At 48.8% G+C, this 12,924-nt stretch overlaps 8 protein-coding genes across 8 annotated transcripts; 6 read left to right on the top strand and 2 right to left on the bottom strand.

The window, feature by feature from the left end:
* Positions 1–141: 141 nt before the first annotated feature.
* Positions 142–2,801, top strand: DFJ58DRAFT_757044 (Aldehyde/histidinol dehydrogenase). The gene is made up of 15 exons (XM_041388171.1): positions 142–385; positions 442–575; positions 631–707; positions 756–842; positions 891–945; positions 992–1,015; positions 1,068–1,316; positions 1,372–1,442; positions 1,493–1,540; positions 1,595–1,627; positions 1,687–1,783; positions 1,842–2,018; positions 2,080–2,239; positions 2,349–2,474; positions 2,531–2,801. The coding sequence occupies exons 1-15, from the start codon at positions 173–175 to the stop codon at positions 2,603–2,605; spliced, it is 1,626 nt and encodes a 541-aa protein (XP_041250667.1). The 5' UTR covers positions 142–172; the 3' UTR covers positions 2,606–2,801.
* A 266-nt stretch (positions 2,802–3,067) lies between these two features.
* Positions 3,068–4,007, top strand: DFJ58DRAFT_721423 (SH3-binding, glutamic acid-rich protein-domain-containing protein; the record flags this gene model as incomplete). The annotated part of the gene is made up of 5 exons (XM_041384804.1): positions 3,068–3,137; positions 3,193–3,297; positions 3,361–3,407; positions 3,472–3,485; positions 3,539–4,007. The coding sequence occupies 5 exons, from the start codon at positions 3,068–3,070 to the stop codon at positions 4,005–4,007; spliced, it is 705 nt and encodes a 234-aa protein (XP_041250666.1).
* Positions 4,008–4,098: 91 nt separating this feature from the next.
* On the bottom strand, positions 4,099–5,444 carry DFJ58DRAFT_260475 (uncharacterized protein). Its single transcript, XM_041379522.1, has 7 exons — positions 5,283–5,444; positions 5,194–5,226; positions 4,921–5,136; positions 4,723–4,866; positions 4,516–4,657; positions 4,439–4,456; positions 4,099–4,380 (listed from the first exon to the last, which is right to left on the bottom strand). The coding sequence occupies exons 1-7, from the start codon at positions 5,367–5,369 to the stop codon at positions 4,190–4,192; spliced, it is 831 nt and encodes a 276-aa protein (XP_041250665.1). The 5' UTR covers positions 5,370–5,444; the 3' UTR covers positions 4,099–4,189.
* Positions 5,445–5,599: 155 nt separating this feature from the next.
* Positions 5,600–6,998, bottom strand: DFJ58DRAFT_757034 (uncharacterized protein). Its single transcript, XM_041388170.1, has 5 exons — positions 6,731–6,998; positions 6,496–6,676; positions 6,224–6,447; positions 5,934–6,165; positions 5,600–5,877 (listed from the first exon to the last, which is right to left on the bottom strand). Exons 1-5 carry the CDS (start codon positions 6,883–6,885, stop codon positions 5,761–5,763), a joined length of 909 nt encoding a protein of 302 aa, XP_041250664.1. The 5' UTR covers positions 6,886–6,998; the 3' UTR covers positions 5,600–5,760.
* DFJ58DRAFT_741086 (uncharacterized protein) lies at positions 6,999–8,321 on the top strand. Its single transcript, XM_041387129.1, has 2 exons — positions 6,999–7,843; positions 7,897–8,321. Exon 1 carries the CDS (start codon positions 7,200–7,202, stop codon positions 7,833–7,835), a length of 636 nt encoding a protein of 211 aa, XP_041250663.1. The 5' UTR covers positions 6,999–7,199; the 3' UTR covers positions 7,836–7,843; positions 7,897–8,321.
* A 224-nt stretch (positions 8,322–8,545) lies between these two features.
* On the top strand, positions 8,546–9,276 carry DFJ58DRAFT_836191 (uncharacterized protein; the record flags this gene model as incomplete). The annotated part of the gene is made up of 4 exons (XM_041392283.1): positions 8,546–8,599; positions 8,662–9,051; positions 9,100–9,211; positions 9,263–9,276. 4 exons carry the CDS (start codon positions 8,546–8,548, stop codon positions 9,274–9,276), a joined length of 570 nt encoding a protein of 189 aa, XP_041250662.1.
* Positions 9,277–9,489: 213 nt separating this feature from the next.
* On the top strand, positions 9,490–10,410 carry DFJ58DRAFT_260388 (uncharacterized protein). The gene is made up of 3 exons (XM_041379521.1): positions 9,490–9,584; positions 9,637–9,829; positions 9,885–10,410. Exons 2-3 carry the CDS (start codon positions 9,776–9,778, stop codon positions 10,356–10,358), a joined length of 528 nt encoding a protein of 175 aa, XP_041250661.1. The 5' UTR covers positions 9,490–9,584; positions 9,637–9,775; the 3' UTR covers positions 10,359–10,410.
* Positions 10,411–10,837: 427 nt separating this feature from the next.
* On the top strand, positions 10,838–12,923 carry DFJ58DRAFT_757028 (rab GDP-dissociation inhibitor). Its single transcript, XM_041388169.1, has 7 exons — positions 10,838–10,967; positions 11,051–11,182; positions 11,244–11,568; positions 11,625–11,733; positions 11,785–12,218; positions 12,274–12,418; positions 12,474–12,923. The coding sequence occupies exons 1-7, from the start codon at positions 10,950–10,952 to the stop codon at positions 12,658–12,660; spliced, it is 1,350 nt and encodes a 449-aa protein (XP_041250660.1). The 5' UTR covers positions 10,838–10,949; the 3' UTR covers positions 12,661–12,923.
* Position 12,924: the final 1 nt, after the last annotated feature.

Raw genomic sequence — 12,924 nt, 5'->3', positions numbered from 1 at the left:
AGGAGATGAGTTCACCGTTGTTCACCGCGACGAGCGACGAGCTCACAATTTGAATTTGAAAGTGCTCAAATCCACGTGTCTCTGTCACGTGCTATCATCACGTGAGACCATCGCGGGGCACCGTCAAGTACTGAGAGCGCACTCGGTTCACTTCCTGTTGGATCCGTCCGTCATGTCGATCTCTCGTCTTGCTCGTATTCCTCTCCGCAGTCCCTCGCGCTCTTATGCTACGACGGCAGGCTTAAATGCCCTCGCCCGTCCCAAGGCAGAGAATCTCAGCGCGACTTGGAAGGGCACTAGTGCAACTGGAGGTAACACCAAGAATTTCATTGGCGGTGCCTTCGTCGACAGTAAGACAACCCAGTGGCATGATGTGCTCGACCCTGTATGTCTATGTCCCAAATTACTATGTAAGAGCAAGTATTAATGATTGTTCGGCAGTCGACCCAAACACTGCTCACACGCGTCCCGGAGACCACCATAGAGGAGTTTGATCAAGCAGTCGATGCTGCTAGCCAGGCATTCAAGTCATGGAGCAAGCAGAGCGTTCTTGCTCGCCAACGTTTTGCCATAGAGTCCGTTTTCGAGTACCCACGTTACCAACACCTGACCCACTTACGCTGCATTCAGACTTCAGTATCAAATCCGTCAGAATGCAGACGCACTTGCACACAGCATCGTCCTCGAGCAGGGAAAGACCCTTGCCGGTACGTGTGCCTTCTCTGTCCTTTCGATATCTTCTAATCACTTCCCAGATGCTCACGGCGACGTCCTCCGTGGTCTTCAAGTCGTCGAAACTGCCATCGGTATCACCTCCAACATTGTCGGCGAGAAACTAGAAGGTATGTGTGTTGCTTGACTTTTGAGTTATGGTGCTCACGTTATCATAGTCAGCAAAGACATGGACACTGAAGTCCGAAAGCTCCCTCTCGGCGTCTGCGCGAGGTCCGTTCTGAAATGCCCTACGCAAACATACGCTTACCTCTTACAGCATCGCACCTTTCAACTTCCCAGCGTAAGCTCTTTTTTATACACATCTCTGGCTTACCCCTTACGTCCCTATTCAGAATGATTCCCCTTTGGACAATTCCCCTTGCTACCGTTACTGGTAACACCCTCATCCTTAAGCCATCCGAGCGGGACCCCGGTGCAGCCATGATCATTGCTGAGCTCTGTGCCCGTGCTGGCCTCCCTGAAGGTGTAGTGAACGTGGTGCATGGGACCGTGCCCGTCGTCAACAGGATTTGTGACCATGAGGCAATCAAAGCGGTGAGCTTTGTGGGGGGAGATCGCGCAGGAAGACATATATATGAAAGGTGAGTGAAACGAGTGAAATAGTGATCTTCAGAACCGCGCCGACAGATATGGCAGGGCCACGACGAACGGCAAACGTGTACAGGCAAATCTAGGCGCAAAGAATCATGCGATAATCATGCCCGACGGTAAGACGCCTCCTCTCATTGTGTGTGGCTGGAACCCACGTAATACACAGCAAATAAGAATCTCGCGCTCAACTCCATTATTGGTGCTGCATTCGGCGGTAGGCGTCCACCCTTTTGATTCTTGCTTTGTTGATACAATCGTGCCTGTACAGCTGCGGGACAGAGGTGTATGGCAGTTTCCGTAGGTAAGTCGTGCGAATGTGCCGTGTGACATCTGCGTTAATGTACATCTGCGCATGTTTAGCCGTACTCGTCGGCGCAGCACAATCATGGCTCCCTGAGCTTGTAGAACGTGCATCAAAGCTGAATGTGAACGGAGGATTTGAGAAGGGTGCAGATCTGTAAGTGCCCTTTCGCCATCCTCTGGACCTTCGCAACGCTGACCTGCACCACATACAGAGGCCCCCTCATCTCTCCCGTCTCCCAAGCTCGCGTTACGGGCCTCATTGCATCCTGTGCAGACGAAGGAGGGCGAATACATCTTGACGGGAGGAATGTTCAAGTTCCCGGGTATCCCGCTGGTAACTTTGTAGGCCCAACGGTTCTGGAGGGAACAGTGGGGATGCGGTGCTACCGGTGCGTATTAAAGTCTCTCGTGCATAACTGGTCACAATCTGATACTCATCGCCATATTCAGCGAAGAAATATTCGGCCCAGTGCTTACCGTGATCACCTCAGACACGCTGGACGATGCGCTCGACATTATCAATGAAAACAAGTACGGCAACGGTGCTGTGATTTTCACGCAGTCGGGCGCGACAGCAAGGAAATTCGAGTCAGGGGTTAATGTGGGGCAGGTGGGTTTCTATCATTTCATGCGCTGTGATGTTGGTGCTTGGGGGCACTGCTTAAAAATGAGAGGAACTTGAACCGATGCTAATATAATCTCATCTCGTGCCTCTACAGGTTGGCATCAACGTTCCTATTCCTGTTCCTTTGCCTATGTTTGCGTGGAGCGGTAACAAGGGCAGTGTGCTTGGCGATATCGGGTTCTATGGGAAGAGTGGAATTAATTTCTACACCCAAAACAAAGTAAGTCTAATCAAGCCTTCTGTGTTTGAACTTAGTTGTTGACTTCGTCGGTGCAGACCATAACGAGTCTCTGGCGCCAAGAGGATGCTATCGGCAACAAGGCGTCAGTAGATATGCCCACACACCACTGAGCGTGCGAGCCATGATCATAGCATGTGCTGTCCCTAAGAATGAAGACAAAGGAAAAGGATCACCAACTTGTCTGTTATGTACTCATTAAGCGATATTTCCATTATCAACCATTTGTATATCTCGTATCTTCGTGCATAGAATCAAATTGCTTTCTGTTCTACCCACCAGTTCACTTTATTTGATCCGAGTTCTCGAGCACAGAAAATATAAATATCTTCCAAGAACATTGAGCTTCACGAGGTCTCGTCCGATTAATCACTAGCACCCCCAGCTCAGCAGTGCTCTGCATCAGTCAGTGTCCTAACGACACTATGCACTTGTAGCAATCCACGTTGCACCCAGCGGAGCAAATTCTCCTCTAAGCTTTCAGTCTTCCGTATTGTCTACGTTCACGTGATACCTATCAACTTTTGAACCTGGACGGTCGTGAATTCATGAACACCTGAAGTTCCAAAGCACATATGCCCTCACCCCCGATCCAAGTCTTCCTCACGACGATCGCATCGCAGGTCGTCGTACGGAAGCGCCAAGGTTCGTGCATAGACGCTCAACGTGCAGCACGTTGATCTACTATCATATGAACCAGAATATATTCTTCGCATCCTCCAAACCAAGAAGATCCCATATACCTCGTATGATCTTGCCTCTGACGACGATGCCAAACGTTTGTGGAGGCGTAAGGCCCCGCCTGGTGCGTTTTGATCTCATCCTGTACTGATACTGCGCTCACAGTGCCTTTCGGACGATTCGGCAGATAAGCAACAGCTTCCAGGTATACTCGTAGGCGGCAGATTTATTGGGGTATGCCCTTATCCATGCCTTCCGAATACATACGTACAGTACTCATGGCAGCTGCGCCGAACAGGACTTTGATGCCTTGTAAGCCTTCTCTCCTACCCTGTTGTGTCTCAATCCTGTTTTACCCCATATAGCGAAGAAGCTGTCGAAACCGAAGGGCTGGCTGGCTTCTTGCGGCTAAATGAAAGCTGGGACATTGCCATCGACGAAGACCGTCCGGCGCCCGAGGTCAAACCCGTTGGTGTGCCCGGAGCCGTCCCCATCGCGCAAATGACGCCCGAACACCACAAGCCCCGATTCTTCCCCCGCGACCCAGATACCCCACTGAAGCCAGTGAACAAGCACGAGGGCTTTGATGTGAGCACGGAGCTGGAGGGGTATGGGTTGCAGGGCGTAAGGGTAACCGATGACGATTTGAGGTTGTTGGTTGAAGAGCTTGGGCTCGAGGGAGATGATGCAGAGGATATGGTGAAGAGCTTGGGTGGGAATGGGAAGGGTGCTCCCCAGAAGGGTGGTGAGGGTGACGAAAAGGCGAAGGCGAAGGAAGCAACGACAAGCAAAGACACTAAGAACGCGAGCGCGACAAAGGAAGACAACAAATGACCCTTAGGGACTGATGTATTATATCTGTTTGATCTATATACCAGCCATGGAACAATAGAACGAAAGTATTAGCGTCTGGAATTGGTCTGGAATGTGCAGAACTCTGCCAGCCGGGTGTGATTAGGTTACTTAGGCATGTTCTTCCTGGATGTGAAATGATAAGGCATCTAACGTTGAGCTCCTTACAGCTTGCTCATCGGCATGTTGACAAGAAAGCCACCATCGAGTGCAATGGTCGCGCCGTTCACGTACGCGCCAGCCCTGCTAGCCAAGAACAGCGTGGTCCCTGCGATGTCCTCAGGCGTGCCAAAGCGATTCGTCGGGACCTGGTTGATAATGATGTTCCCCGCAGCTTCAAAAAAATGGGCCGTCACTATAAGATTCAGGTCAATGAAAGGCCAAAAACAGAAATGAAACCGTGATGAACTTACTCTTGCTTTCGAACGCGCCTGGAACGTCAACCCGAGTTGGTTAATTCAGTTGGAAATGAATGAAAGAGCAGACTGACCACAGGCTATAGTATTGCTGACTATGCCTTCAGGCCCAAGACGGCCGGCGAGGTGGCGACTGAGATGATGGAGACCAGCTTTGGCAGCAGCATAGGCGTATGTGTCATGATCGGGCACACCGATGCCCTCGACCGAGCCAATCTGATAGGATCAAAAGAGAAGCCCATTAATAGAAATACTTCTCCGAAGATGCAAGGTGTACTCACATTGATGATACGCGTCGGATCATTATATACAGCCCCTGTCTTACCACCTTGAGCTGCGCCCGCGCGTAATAATGGCAGCAATTTTTGCATCAGAGTGAACACACGTTGCAAATTCAGAGTGAGGACCTTTGAAAAACCCTCGTCCTTTGTTGTATGATGTTCAGCGAGACAAAGCGAAGCCGACGGTAGTTAACGTACTGGGTATTCATCGATAGGTTCTGCCCATGTTGTCCCCGCATTATTGATGAGGACATTAAGAACGGTTTCTCGCGCGGAGAGTTCTTGCACAAACCGCTCGACCTCAGAAAATTTGGACATGTCGGCAGGGATCGCGGTGCATGAACCTGGACCACTGGCTCCGAGTTCTTCTGCGGTGGCTTGACATTCTTTTGCAGAACGGGCCGAGATATAGACCTATCTCAGCGCGGTTCAGAGGTCAGGTCCCCATCCATCTGCCAGGAAGTAACACACCTTAGCACCGTTCCTCACAAATGCGGAGGCAATCTACAAGAAGTAACTCAGTCTTTGCCACCATGCAAAATCAGACATTTGGCACACACCATTTTCCCAATCCCACGAGAACCTCCTGTCACGAGAACTACCTTCCCTACGACTGCGAAGAGATTTTCGACCTGCAATGCGCTCATTTTAGCGGCGCAGTTTGTGCTCAGAGTGTGTGTAGTAATAATGCAGTCCGTAAAATGAATCTGCTTTCATTCTTTGTTAGTCAGTACTAATAGCGACGAATTTCAGGGAAGAGGAAGAGGTGCCGAGACATGTGGAGCGTATGGTTTCGCGGACTTCAAATTGCTCTTGTCTACCGTAACTTTCAAGTTTTGCCGTATGAAGCCAACACAAAAAGAACTCATTAACCTGATACAGCGGTGTGAAACACTGGATTTACAGGCGATTACAAGAGGCGAGATTGTACCTACTACTACCACTGGGGACAGAACTATAAATACAATTGTCAGGTGTGGCAATGAAACACGTCCGTGGAGAAAAATTACACAGTAAAATTAGTTCAAGAGGAAACATCTAAGGTTCAGAATCGTAGAAAACATCTGAGGCTCTTGAGCGACGCCGCCGTAATGGCTGTTCAGAGAACGTAACCGCAGGAGGCATATCAATCGGGACATCCTCTGTTTTATATTCCTGTGATTCCGTTCAGTAAACGATTGTTAATTAATAAAACTTGACAATAGACGAACGCTTTGCGAAGCATTTTCATTTCTTGGGGATAGCTTTCTCCTTTGCCGCCTCTTGCGGTATATGCGCTCTTTGGCGATTTCTTCGGTCAGCTCACCAGATCCGTCAGCCTCACTTGGGAAGCGCCACTGAATTGCAGGAAGTATGCATGCCGCAAGCACAAGAAGAGATATCACGAGAAAAGTGGCAGATGATACAATGGCAAAAGTAATTGGGAAGCGTGTCACAAGCCCCCTATGTGGTAGCAGGCCATAAGGTTCGGACGAATGCAAACGGTGACAGATGTACTTACCGAATTCCGTGGCGCTTGACGGTCCCTCTCAGGGATGCAGAAAAAACGCTTAACTCTCGTCCTTCACCATTACCAAGGGCCCTCCATCCATCCCTGCGCCCCAATTCCACTCTGGCGATGACGCGAGACGCGCCGGGTGCGTGCGACTCAAGGAAGAGAATGTCAAGGTTGACTAACTTGGGCGACGACCATATTCGGCTTTTTGTAGGTGGCAGAACTATAGCCTGGGGTGTGTGAGCGTCTTCTCTGCGGACATACCGTTCAGTACCTACTGGTTTCCTAATGGATGTCAGAGTTCTATTAGAAGGCGTCGAGAGCGTCAAAGTAGTCATGAAGTTCCCTAGGGCAAAATTCGTCTCTGATGCTGGTATAACGAGGTGCATGGAGATATCATAGGGTTGACTAGGTGCCAGAGATGGCAACGATATCTCAGCATACGGAGAAGTACCATCGCTATAACGAAGCGAGTACCATGAGCGACAACCGGACGGCTGGAAGAGATCTTACCCATATTGCAGATACATAGGGGACTCCCACCCTACAGCAACATTCTTCCAAACGTACCAGCCCGAAAAAAGGGAGAAAAGTATGATAACTGGAATTAGAGCAAGACATACGAATAATGGAATCAGCTGAGGTGCTACTGGGCGAAAGATGTTCATGATGAACCGAATGGCACTAGATACAGCATTTGCGAGCCAAGAATACTCTTCATGCTCTTCATAGGAGAAGGGCTTGGAGTCCTCAGGCTCGACCTTGGCAGTTGGCGTCGATGAAGCCATGCTTCATGTTCAACTGAATTGCAGACCCGAATGGGGGATGTTACCACGTGACCACTCGCGTGCGTAAGTAGTCTCTTCATCTCAAGACTTACCCAGTAGCGAACTGTCAGGGACTCTCTCATTCTGCCATCGTACGCTCATGCCCGAGTATCGGATAAACCATACTGATTGATTCTTCTGCTCATTCAAACTAGATGATACCTGATATCCAGACCCTATTGGGCGCCAACCCATCCACTGATTCCATAACCGTGTTTCTGAAAGATCTGGTTCAACACTCTAACACGAGCTTGACAGCTCCCGAAGTGAAATCATACTCGGATGCAGTCTACTTCAACTACTATCCCCTAGGAATAAGCTTCCTCTATATCCCTCAGAAGGGGTACAAACCCACTGGGGGGCTAAAGCTCGAGGACCTTCAAGTTGATTCACTAGTACTTGACAGCATTAACATCTACAACGCCCCAAAGCCTAAGGCGACCCCCGCAAAAACAACTACATCCAGTCGAACAGCGGAGCTCGCATTTTCTACCTATCCCGTGTTAAAGTGGAAGCTATCGCTCTCACCTGAGGCCTCGGCGTCCAACGAGTCGATCGAGATTTCGCTCACAACAAATGGTAAAGATTTCGTCAGCTGCCTCGGAGAACCTGATCGGAAAGGCGGTGGTTCTGGGCCTTCATCTGGATCCATTGGCATTTGGTGTGAGTGGTCGAAGCACGGAATTATGGTTGAGTTTGGAGGGGATGAAGCCAGAGGACCACAAGCCTGGGAACGTGGCAAGGATGCCATATGGAGGGTTATCACGGTATTTCCCCCAAAGCAGGAATAGACTCGAAGGTAACAGCTTATGCTACTGAGAGTTCTGCTTTTCGCTGATCCGGAGGCAGCAGAAGGATAATTTTGAGTTTAGTCTCCCATAAGCAGACCATAGAAGCTGTGTCCCTTCTGCGTCACGATGTGCTCGTCAAAAGCAAGCTGCCGCTGACGCATGCAGATCTCTGATAGTGTGCCGCGTCCTTGCTCTCATGATGATAATCTTTTTCTCGAGCTCAGACAACACCAAGACCTGGTCCTGCGGGAAACTGTCATTGCATCCCCAGTTACTTGTTCCTTGGATCGACATTCAATCGTTATAAATAAGGCTATAGGTAGACACTGAATGCGACGGGCTACTGCCTAGACAAACGCGGCGACCAGAGCAAGTGAGAAGAAACAAAGAGCCATTTTCTGCTTGGAGGCATTACTATATGTAGAGGTCGGAAACTATGGAGACGCAAGGACTTAGTCTTGTGGGAAGGTTCTAAGAAACCTTAATTACTCATAACCCAGGTTAAAGGTAAAGCGTGGGGGTGGAATTTCAGTGCAACCATAAAAATATGAACTTTGTTGTTCATTAAGAATAGCACCCGTGAACCGACCAATGACATGTTATATGTGTGAAATTCTGGCTGAAATACTGTGAGATCGGTGAAATGTTGAGTGAGACCTCATAAAGAGTCGTAGAATTAACATTACTATCAGTCTCGTCAAATTTCCATCATGGCTGCGCCTCCCGAAGTGACCAATAAGAATCTTACTGGAAAATATACTATGGTTCGTCTGCTTAAGTTATGTACCTTCAAAGTGACGACTCTGATGATGTCCATGGGTGACAGAACAAGACATTGAGCGATGACAGCGACGACATCCTCAAGCTCCAGGGCGTATCTTGGTTCAAGCGGCGTGCCATCTCAATGTTTACATTGACACTTGGCGTCAAGCATTATACAGATGAGGCCGGCAATGAGCACATAGACGTCGAGCAGACTCTGTCTGGCGGTATTAAGGGCACGAATGAGGACCGCACCCTTGATTGGGAGGAACGTAGCGACATCGACGATGTTTTCGGTGCTGTGATCGGACAATCAAAGAAAGTCAAAGCTGAGGAGGTGGAGGATGAATTCTTGAAATCTGGCTGGACGGAAGAGGCAGTTGAAGACGGGTTGGTTCTCGCTGTAGACTGGAGCGATACTCCAAAAAGTGGCATGGATTGGAGGGCAGAAATGGTATGACTTTATCATTTTGTCTTACTTGCCGTCCCTCATATTTTTTAGACATGGGGGTTCGAAATATTGAATGGCGAAAGGAGACACGCAAGACATTTGAAATTCACATCATCAAATAAGAAAGATGGTCCCATCTTCAAACGCCTGTATTACGATTACAGTGAGTCACTTCTCGCAGTGATCTATACGCTTATGACAATTTTTCTCCTAGTCGGACCCAACTGAATACCACGGACCTTTATAGGAATGTACAATAAGAGCTGCTATGGCGAGCATTGTATCAACTTACATTCAATTAAAATCATTTGTCCAAGGCCGGGTCTTAGTGATTACCCCTCAGAACACAACGTTGCCAAAGAGATGTCAAATTTGGGGTAATCGGGCATGACCTGGTGTGACCGAGTTCATGACCGGTTACGCTGCCTGAGACAAGAATAATTGTCGTACCATCGTCTATAAGGCAATTTACGTGGATGGCTCTCTCGCGTGCTGAAGCCTCGGCGGCCAAGTCCAGCCAACTGCGCATCCCCGAAGTAAGTAACTTGAGTGTCTATCTTATATTAAGAACTCACGTTATTCTCGAAGCGCTATCACTCGGTCAAGGGCCGGTGCCCGGGAAGATCAATCTCCACGTGAAATCAAGGCTTTCTACTGGCAATATAAGAAGCCAAGGCATAATGTCCTTGCTACTTACTGTTCCACTCATTCACGACCTCTTATCACCATGGCTTGTCCTAAAACCATTACGACTAAAAATCTGTCAGGAAAACTCAGACTCGTGGGTCCCTACTTTGATGTACGGACTATAGCATAATGCTGATGATTCATGGCAGAATAAAACGCTGAGCGACGACATTGACGAGACCTTGAAACTTCAGGGCGTTGGCTACATAAAGCGTACCGCTATCGCCAACTTCACCCTTACACTGGAACCCACTCAATACACGGACGATGACGGCGTGGAGCACATTGATGTCAAACAGACACTGTCAGGAGGCTTCAAAGCTCCTGCAGATAGTCTACTTTTGAATGACACGGAGATTCCTAAGAACGATGACCTCTTCGGACATTTGATCGCCAAAAGTTGGCGAGCAAAGGTCGACGAGCTTGATATTGATTTCTTGAAGGAAGGTTGGTCAGATGATACTCTTGAGGATGGCCTCATCGCCGGTGTCGTGAAAAGTGACACCGCCAAGACCGGGAGGGACTGGGTCATAAACGTGGTACGTTTGCTGGTTCGGTCTAGCGGACATATGATCTTAATGATCTACATCAGGTTTGGGGTTTCGTCGTCGTCGAAGGTGTAAGGAGATTTGCCCGACGCTTCAGATTCACCGTGAAGGATAGGTCTGGACCTATCGACGTCAAATTGTACTACGACTATCGTGGGTACCTCCCGTCCTCTTACTTCCCAGTACTGACTGAGCTTCCCCTCAGTGGAATGAGCCTTTACGAGAACAAATCAAACTGTGCCTGTACAATGTGTATAATGAACATATGATTGAGCTGCATGCAATTGATTGGTGTATCCTTGCGCTGAGTCTGAGGAGACAAAAATTAGGACAAGCACATGTGTCTGAGTTCTCCGCGCTCTTGCGATGAGCAGTTGAAATAAGGTCGATGAAATTATGAACATATTAATCCAGCAGCTTAAGTGGGACAGGTCGTTTCTACTTTCTTTGATGTATTAGTACAAGCAACGTCAAGCATGAGCGATACGCGATAAAAGTCAAGTTGGGGTCACGTGGCAACTATAAGTAGTAGGCAACCGTAAGCATGGACCAGGTTGCAGCCCAATCAGCCAAGTTCAACCGTCAACCGTTTTCCATAGCGTCCTCCACTACCTATTGCTTGTAGTTCTAGTCCATTTAGACATTCAGTCCGCATAGCCGATCACGATGGATGAAGAATACGATGTAATTAATCGCCCCTGATTCCATCTCATTCATCTGTGCTGACATCTTATCATCACTGGCGTTTGCTGGTTGGTACGATCTAGGTCATTGTCCTTGGCACTGGCCTCACTGAATGTATCCTCTCGGGTTTGTTGTCCGTGGAGGGGAAGAAAGTCCTCCACATGGACAGAAACGATTATTATGGTGGAGAGTCGGCCAGTTTGAATCTGACACAGGTGGGTGCCTTTCTCGTAGCAGACTCAAGAACTCGACACTAACGAACACACACGATTTCAGTTCTTCCGTAAATTTCGCCCAAACCAATCTCCACCCACCGACCTGGGCCGTGACCGCGACTATGCAGTTGATCTTATCCCGAAGTTCATCATCGCCTCGGGTGAACTCGTAAAAATACTCGTTCACACTGATGTCTTGCGATACCTCGAGTTCAAGCAGATCGCGGGCTCATTTGTGTACAAGAATGGTAAGATCAGCAAGGTCCCGAGCACGGAAGTGGAGGCAGCGAGGAGCCCGTTGATGGGTTTGTTTGAGAAGTATAGAGCCAAGAAATTCTTTGAATTCCTGCAGGGGTGGAAGGAAGGAGATCCGGCAACTCATCAAGGTGAGAGCCTGTATAATCATGGGTTGAAGGCTCGTTCATTCTAATGTGGGAACCAGGATTGAATCTCGACAAGGATAGTATGAGGAAAGTATACCAACACTTCGGATTAGAACCCGGCACTCAAGACTTCATCGGACATGCTCTGGCACTCTATCTCGATGATGAGTGAGCGTGATCTCCCCACACTTCGCCAAGCCCACTAATTCTTCTCCACAGCTACATCAACAAACCTGCTCGTGAGACTTACGAGCGTATCGTCCTGTACACCACCTCTATGGCACGATGGGGTAAATCCCCTTACATCTACCCTCTCTATGGGCTTGGCGAGCTTCCCCAATCTTTCGCACGTTTGAGTGCAATCTATGGCGGGACCTACATGCTCGATAAGCCGATTGATGAGATTGTGCTCAACAAGGATGGATCATTTGCGGGTGTCCGCAGTGGAGCAGAGACCGTCCGTGCTAAGATGGTCATTGGTGACCCGAGCTATTTTGGCGCGGGAAAGGAGGCTGAGGGTGGCAAGCTGAGGGTGGTCGAAGATGGTAAGGTGGTGAGGGCGATCTGTATCTTGAAGCACCCGATTCCTGGTACGGATGAGAGCGATAGCGTGCAGATTATTATCCCGCAGAACCAGGTAAATAGGAGGAATGGTAAGCGCTTGTCTTGTGATGTTCTCGTATGAGTCATGCTCATGGTATGGCATAGATATCTACATCGCGATGGTGTCCTCGACACACAAGGTATGCGCGGATAACATCTATGTTGCAATTGTCAGCACCATCGTCGAGACTTCCGTTCCTGAGAATGAAATACAGCCTGGTCTCCATCTCCTGGGCAGCATCCACGACAAGTGCGCACACTCCTTCACCTTTATTTATTCTCATTCATTCCAACTAATCCAACAGATTTGTGACCGTTTCCCCCATATACACTCCCGTCGCCGACGGGAAGCAAGATCATATCTACATCACACGCTCATACGACGCAACGTCACACTTCGAAACTGTCGTTGAAGACGTGCAAGCCGTGTTCAAGCGTGTTATGGGCAAGGACCTCGAGCTCAAGAAACGTGAATCTGATGTCGAGCAATGAAGGCAATGAGATCTTAACTCCACGGCCACTCTCTGCCATAGTCATACCTTATACAGTGTACACCCGGATCAGGCAACAAAACCTTCCCTGCTAGTTTGTTTGTACTCTTTAGTCTTTCGCTCATCTACCCTCTCTACATTCGATCACAGGTCTTTTCACTGCATTTTTGCGAACAATTGAATCATGACTGCCTTGGATGGATGTATATTGTTACGCTTGATCTCGGACCTCAAGAGTAAGTATCGCCCAATGTTACAGCTAGCC

Source organism: Suillus subalutaceus, assembly GCF_016647625.1.
Source record: "Suillus subalutaceus strain FC151 chromosome Unknown DFJ58scaffold_3, whole genome shotgun sequence".
Taxonomy (NCBI): Eukaryota; Fungi; Basidiomycota; class Agaricomycetes; order Boletales; family Suillaceae; genus Suillus; species Suillus subalutaceus.
This window is presented reverse-complemented; position numbering and strand designations above follow the sequence as displayed.

Coding starts and splice junctions, on each gene's coding strand:
- DFJ58DRAFT_757044 (XM_041388171.1), top strand. CDS start 173: ATGTCGATCTCTCGTCTTGCTCGTATTCCTCTCCGCAGTCCCTCGCGC. Junction 843..890: donor TGTCGGCGAGAAACTAGAAG/GTATGTGTGTTG, acceptor ACGTTATCATAG/TCAGCAAAGACATGGACACT. Junction 2,240..2,348: donor CAGGGGTTAATGTGGGGCAG/GTGGGTTTCTAT, acceptor GTGCCTCTACAG/GTTGGCATCAACGTTCCTAT.
- DFJ58DRAFT_260475 (XM_041379522.1), bottom strand. CDS start 5,369: ATGAGCGCATTGCAGGTCGAAAATCTCTTCGCAGTCGTAGGGAAGGTA. Junction 5,137..5,193: donor TTGTGAGGAACGGTGCTAAG/GTGTGTTACTTC, acceptor GCGCTGAGATAG/GTCTATATCTCGGCCCGTTC. Junction 4,867..4,920: donor AACCTATCGATGAATACCCA/GTACGTTAACTA, acceptor CATACAACAAAG/GACGAGGGTTTTTCAAAGGT.
- DFJ58DRAFT_757034 (XM_041388170.1), bottom strand. CDS start 6,885: ATGAACATCTTTCGCCCAGTAGCACCTCAGCTGATTCCATTATTCGTA. Junction 6,677..6,730: donor CCTATGTATCTGCAATATGG/GTAAGATCTCTT, acceptor GCTTCGTTATAG/CGATGGTACTTCTCCGTATG. Junction 5,878..5,933: donor ATGAAAATGCTTCGCAAAGC/GTTCGTCTATTG, acceptor ACGGAATCACAG/GAATATAAAACAGAGGATGT.
- DFJ58DRAFT_741086 (XM_041387129.1), top strand. CDS start 7,200: ATGATACCTGATATCCAGACCCTATTGGGCGCCAACCCATCCACTGAT.
- DFJ58DRAFT_260388 (XM_041379521.1), top strand. CDS start 9,776: ATGGCTTGTCCTAAAACCATTACGACTAAAAATCTGTCAGGAAAACTC. Junction 9,830..9,884: donor TGTCAGGAAAACTCAGACTC/GTGGGTCCCTAC, acceptor GATTCATGGCAG/AATAAAACGCTGAGCGACGA.
- DFJ58DRAFT_757028 (XM_041388169.1), top strand. Junction 11,183..11,243: donor CCAGTTTGAATCTGACACAG/GTGGGTGCCTTT, acceptor ACACGATTTCAG/TTCTTCCGTAAATTTCGCCC. Junction 12,419..12,473: donor CTGGGCAGCATCCACGACAA/GTGCGCACACTC, acceptor CTAATCCAACAG/ATTTGTGACCGTTTCCCCCA.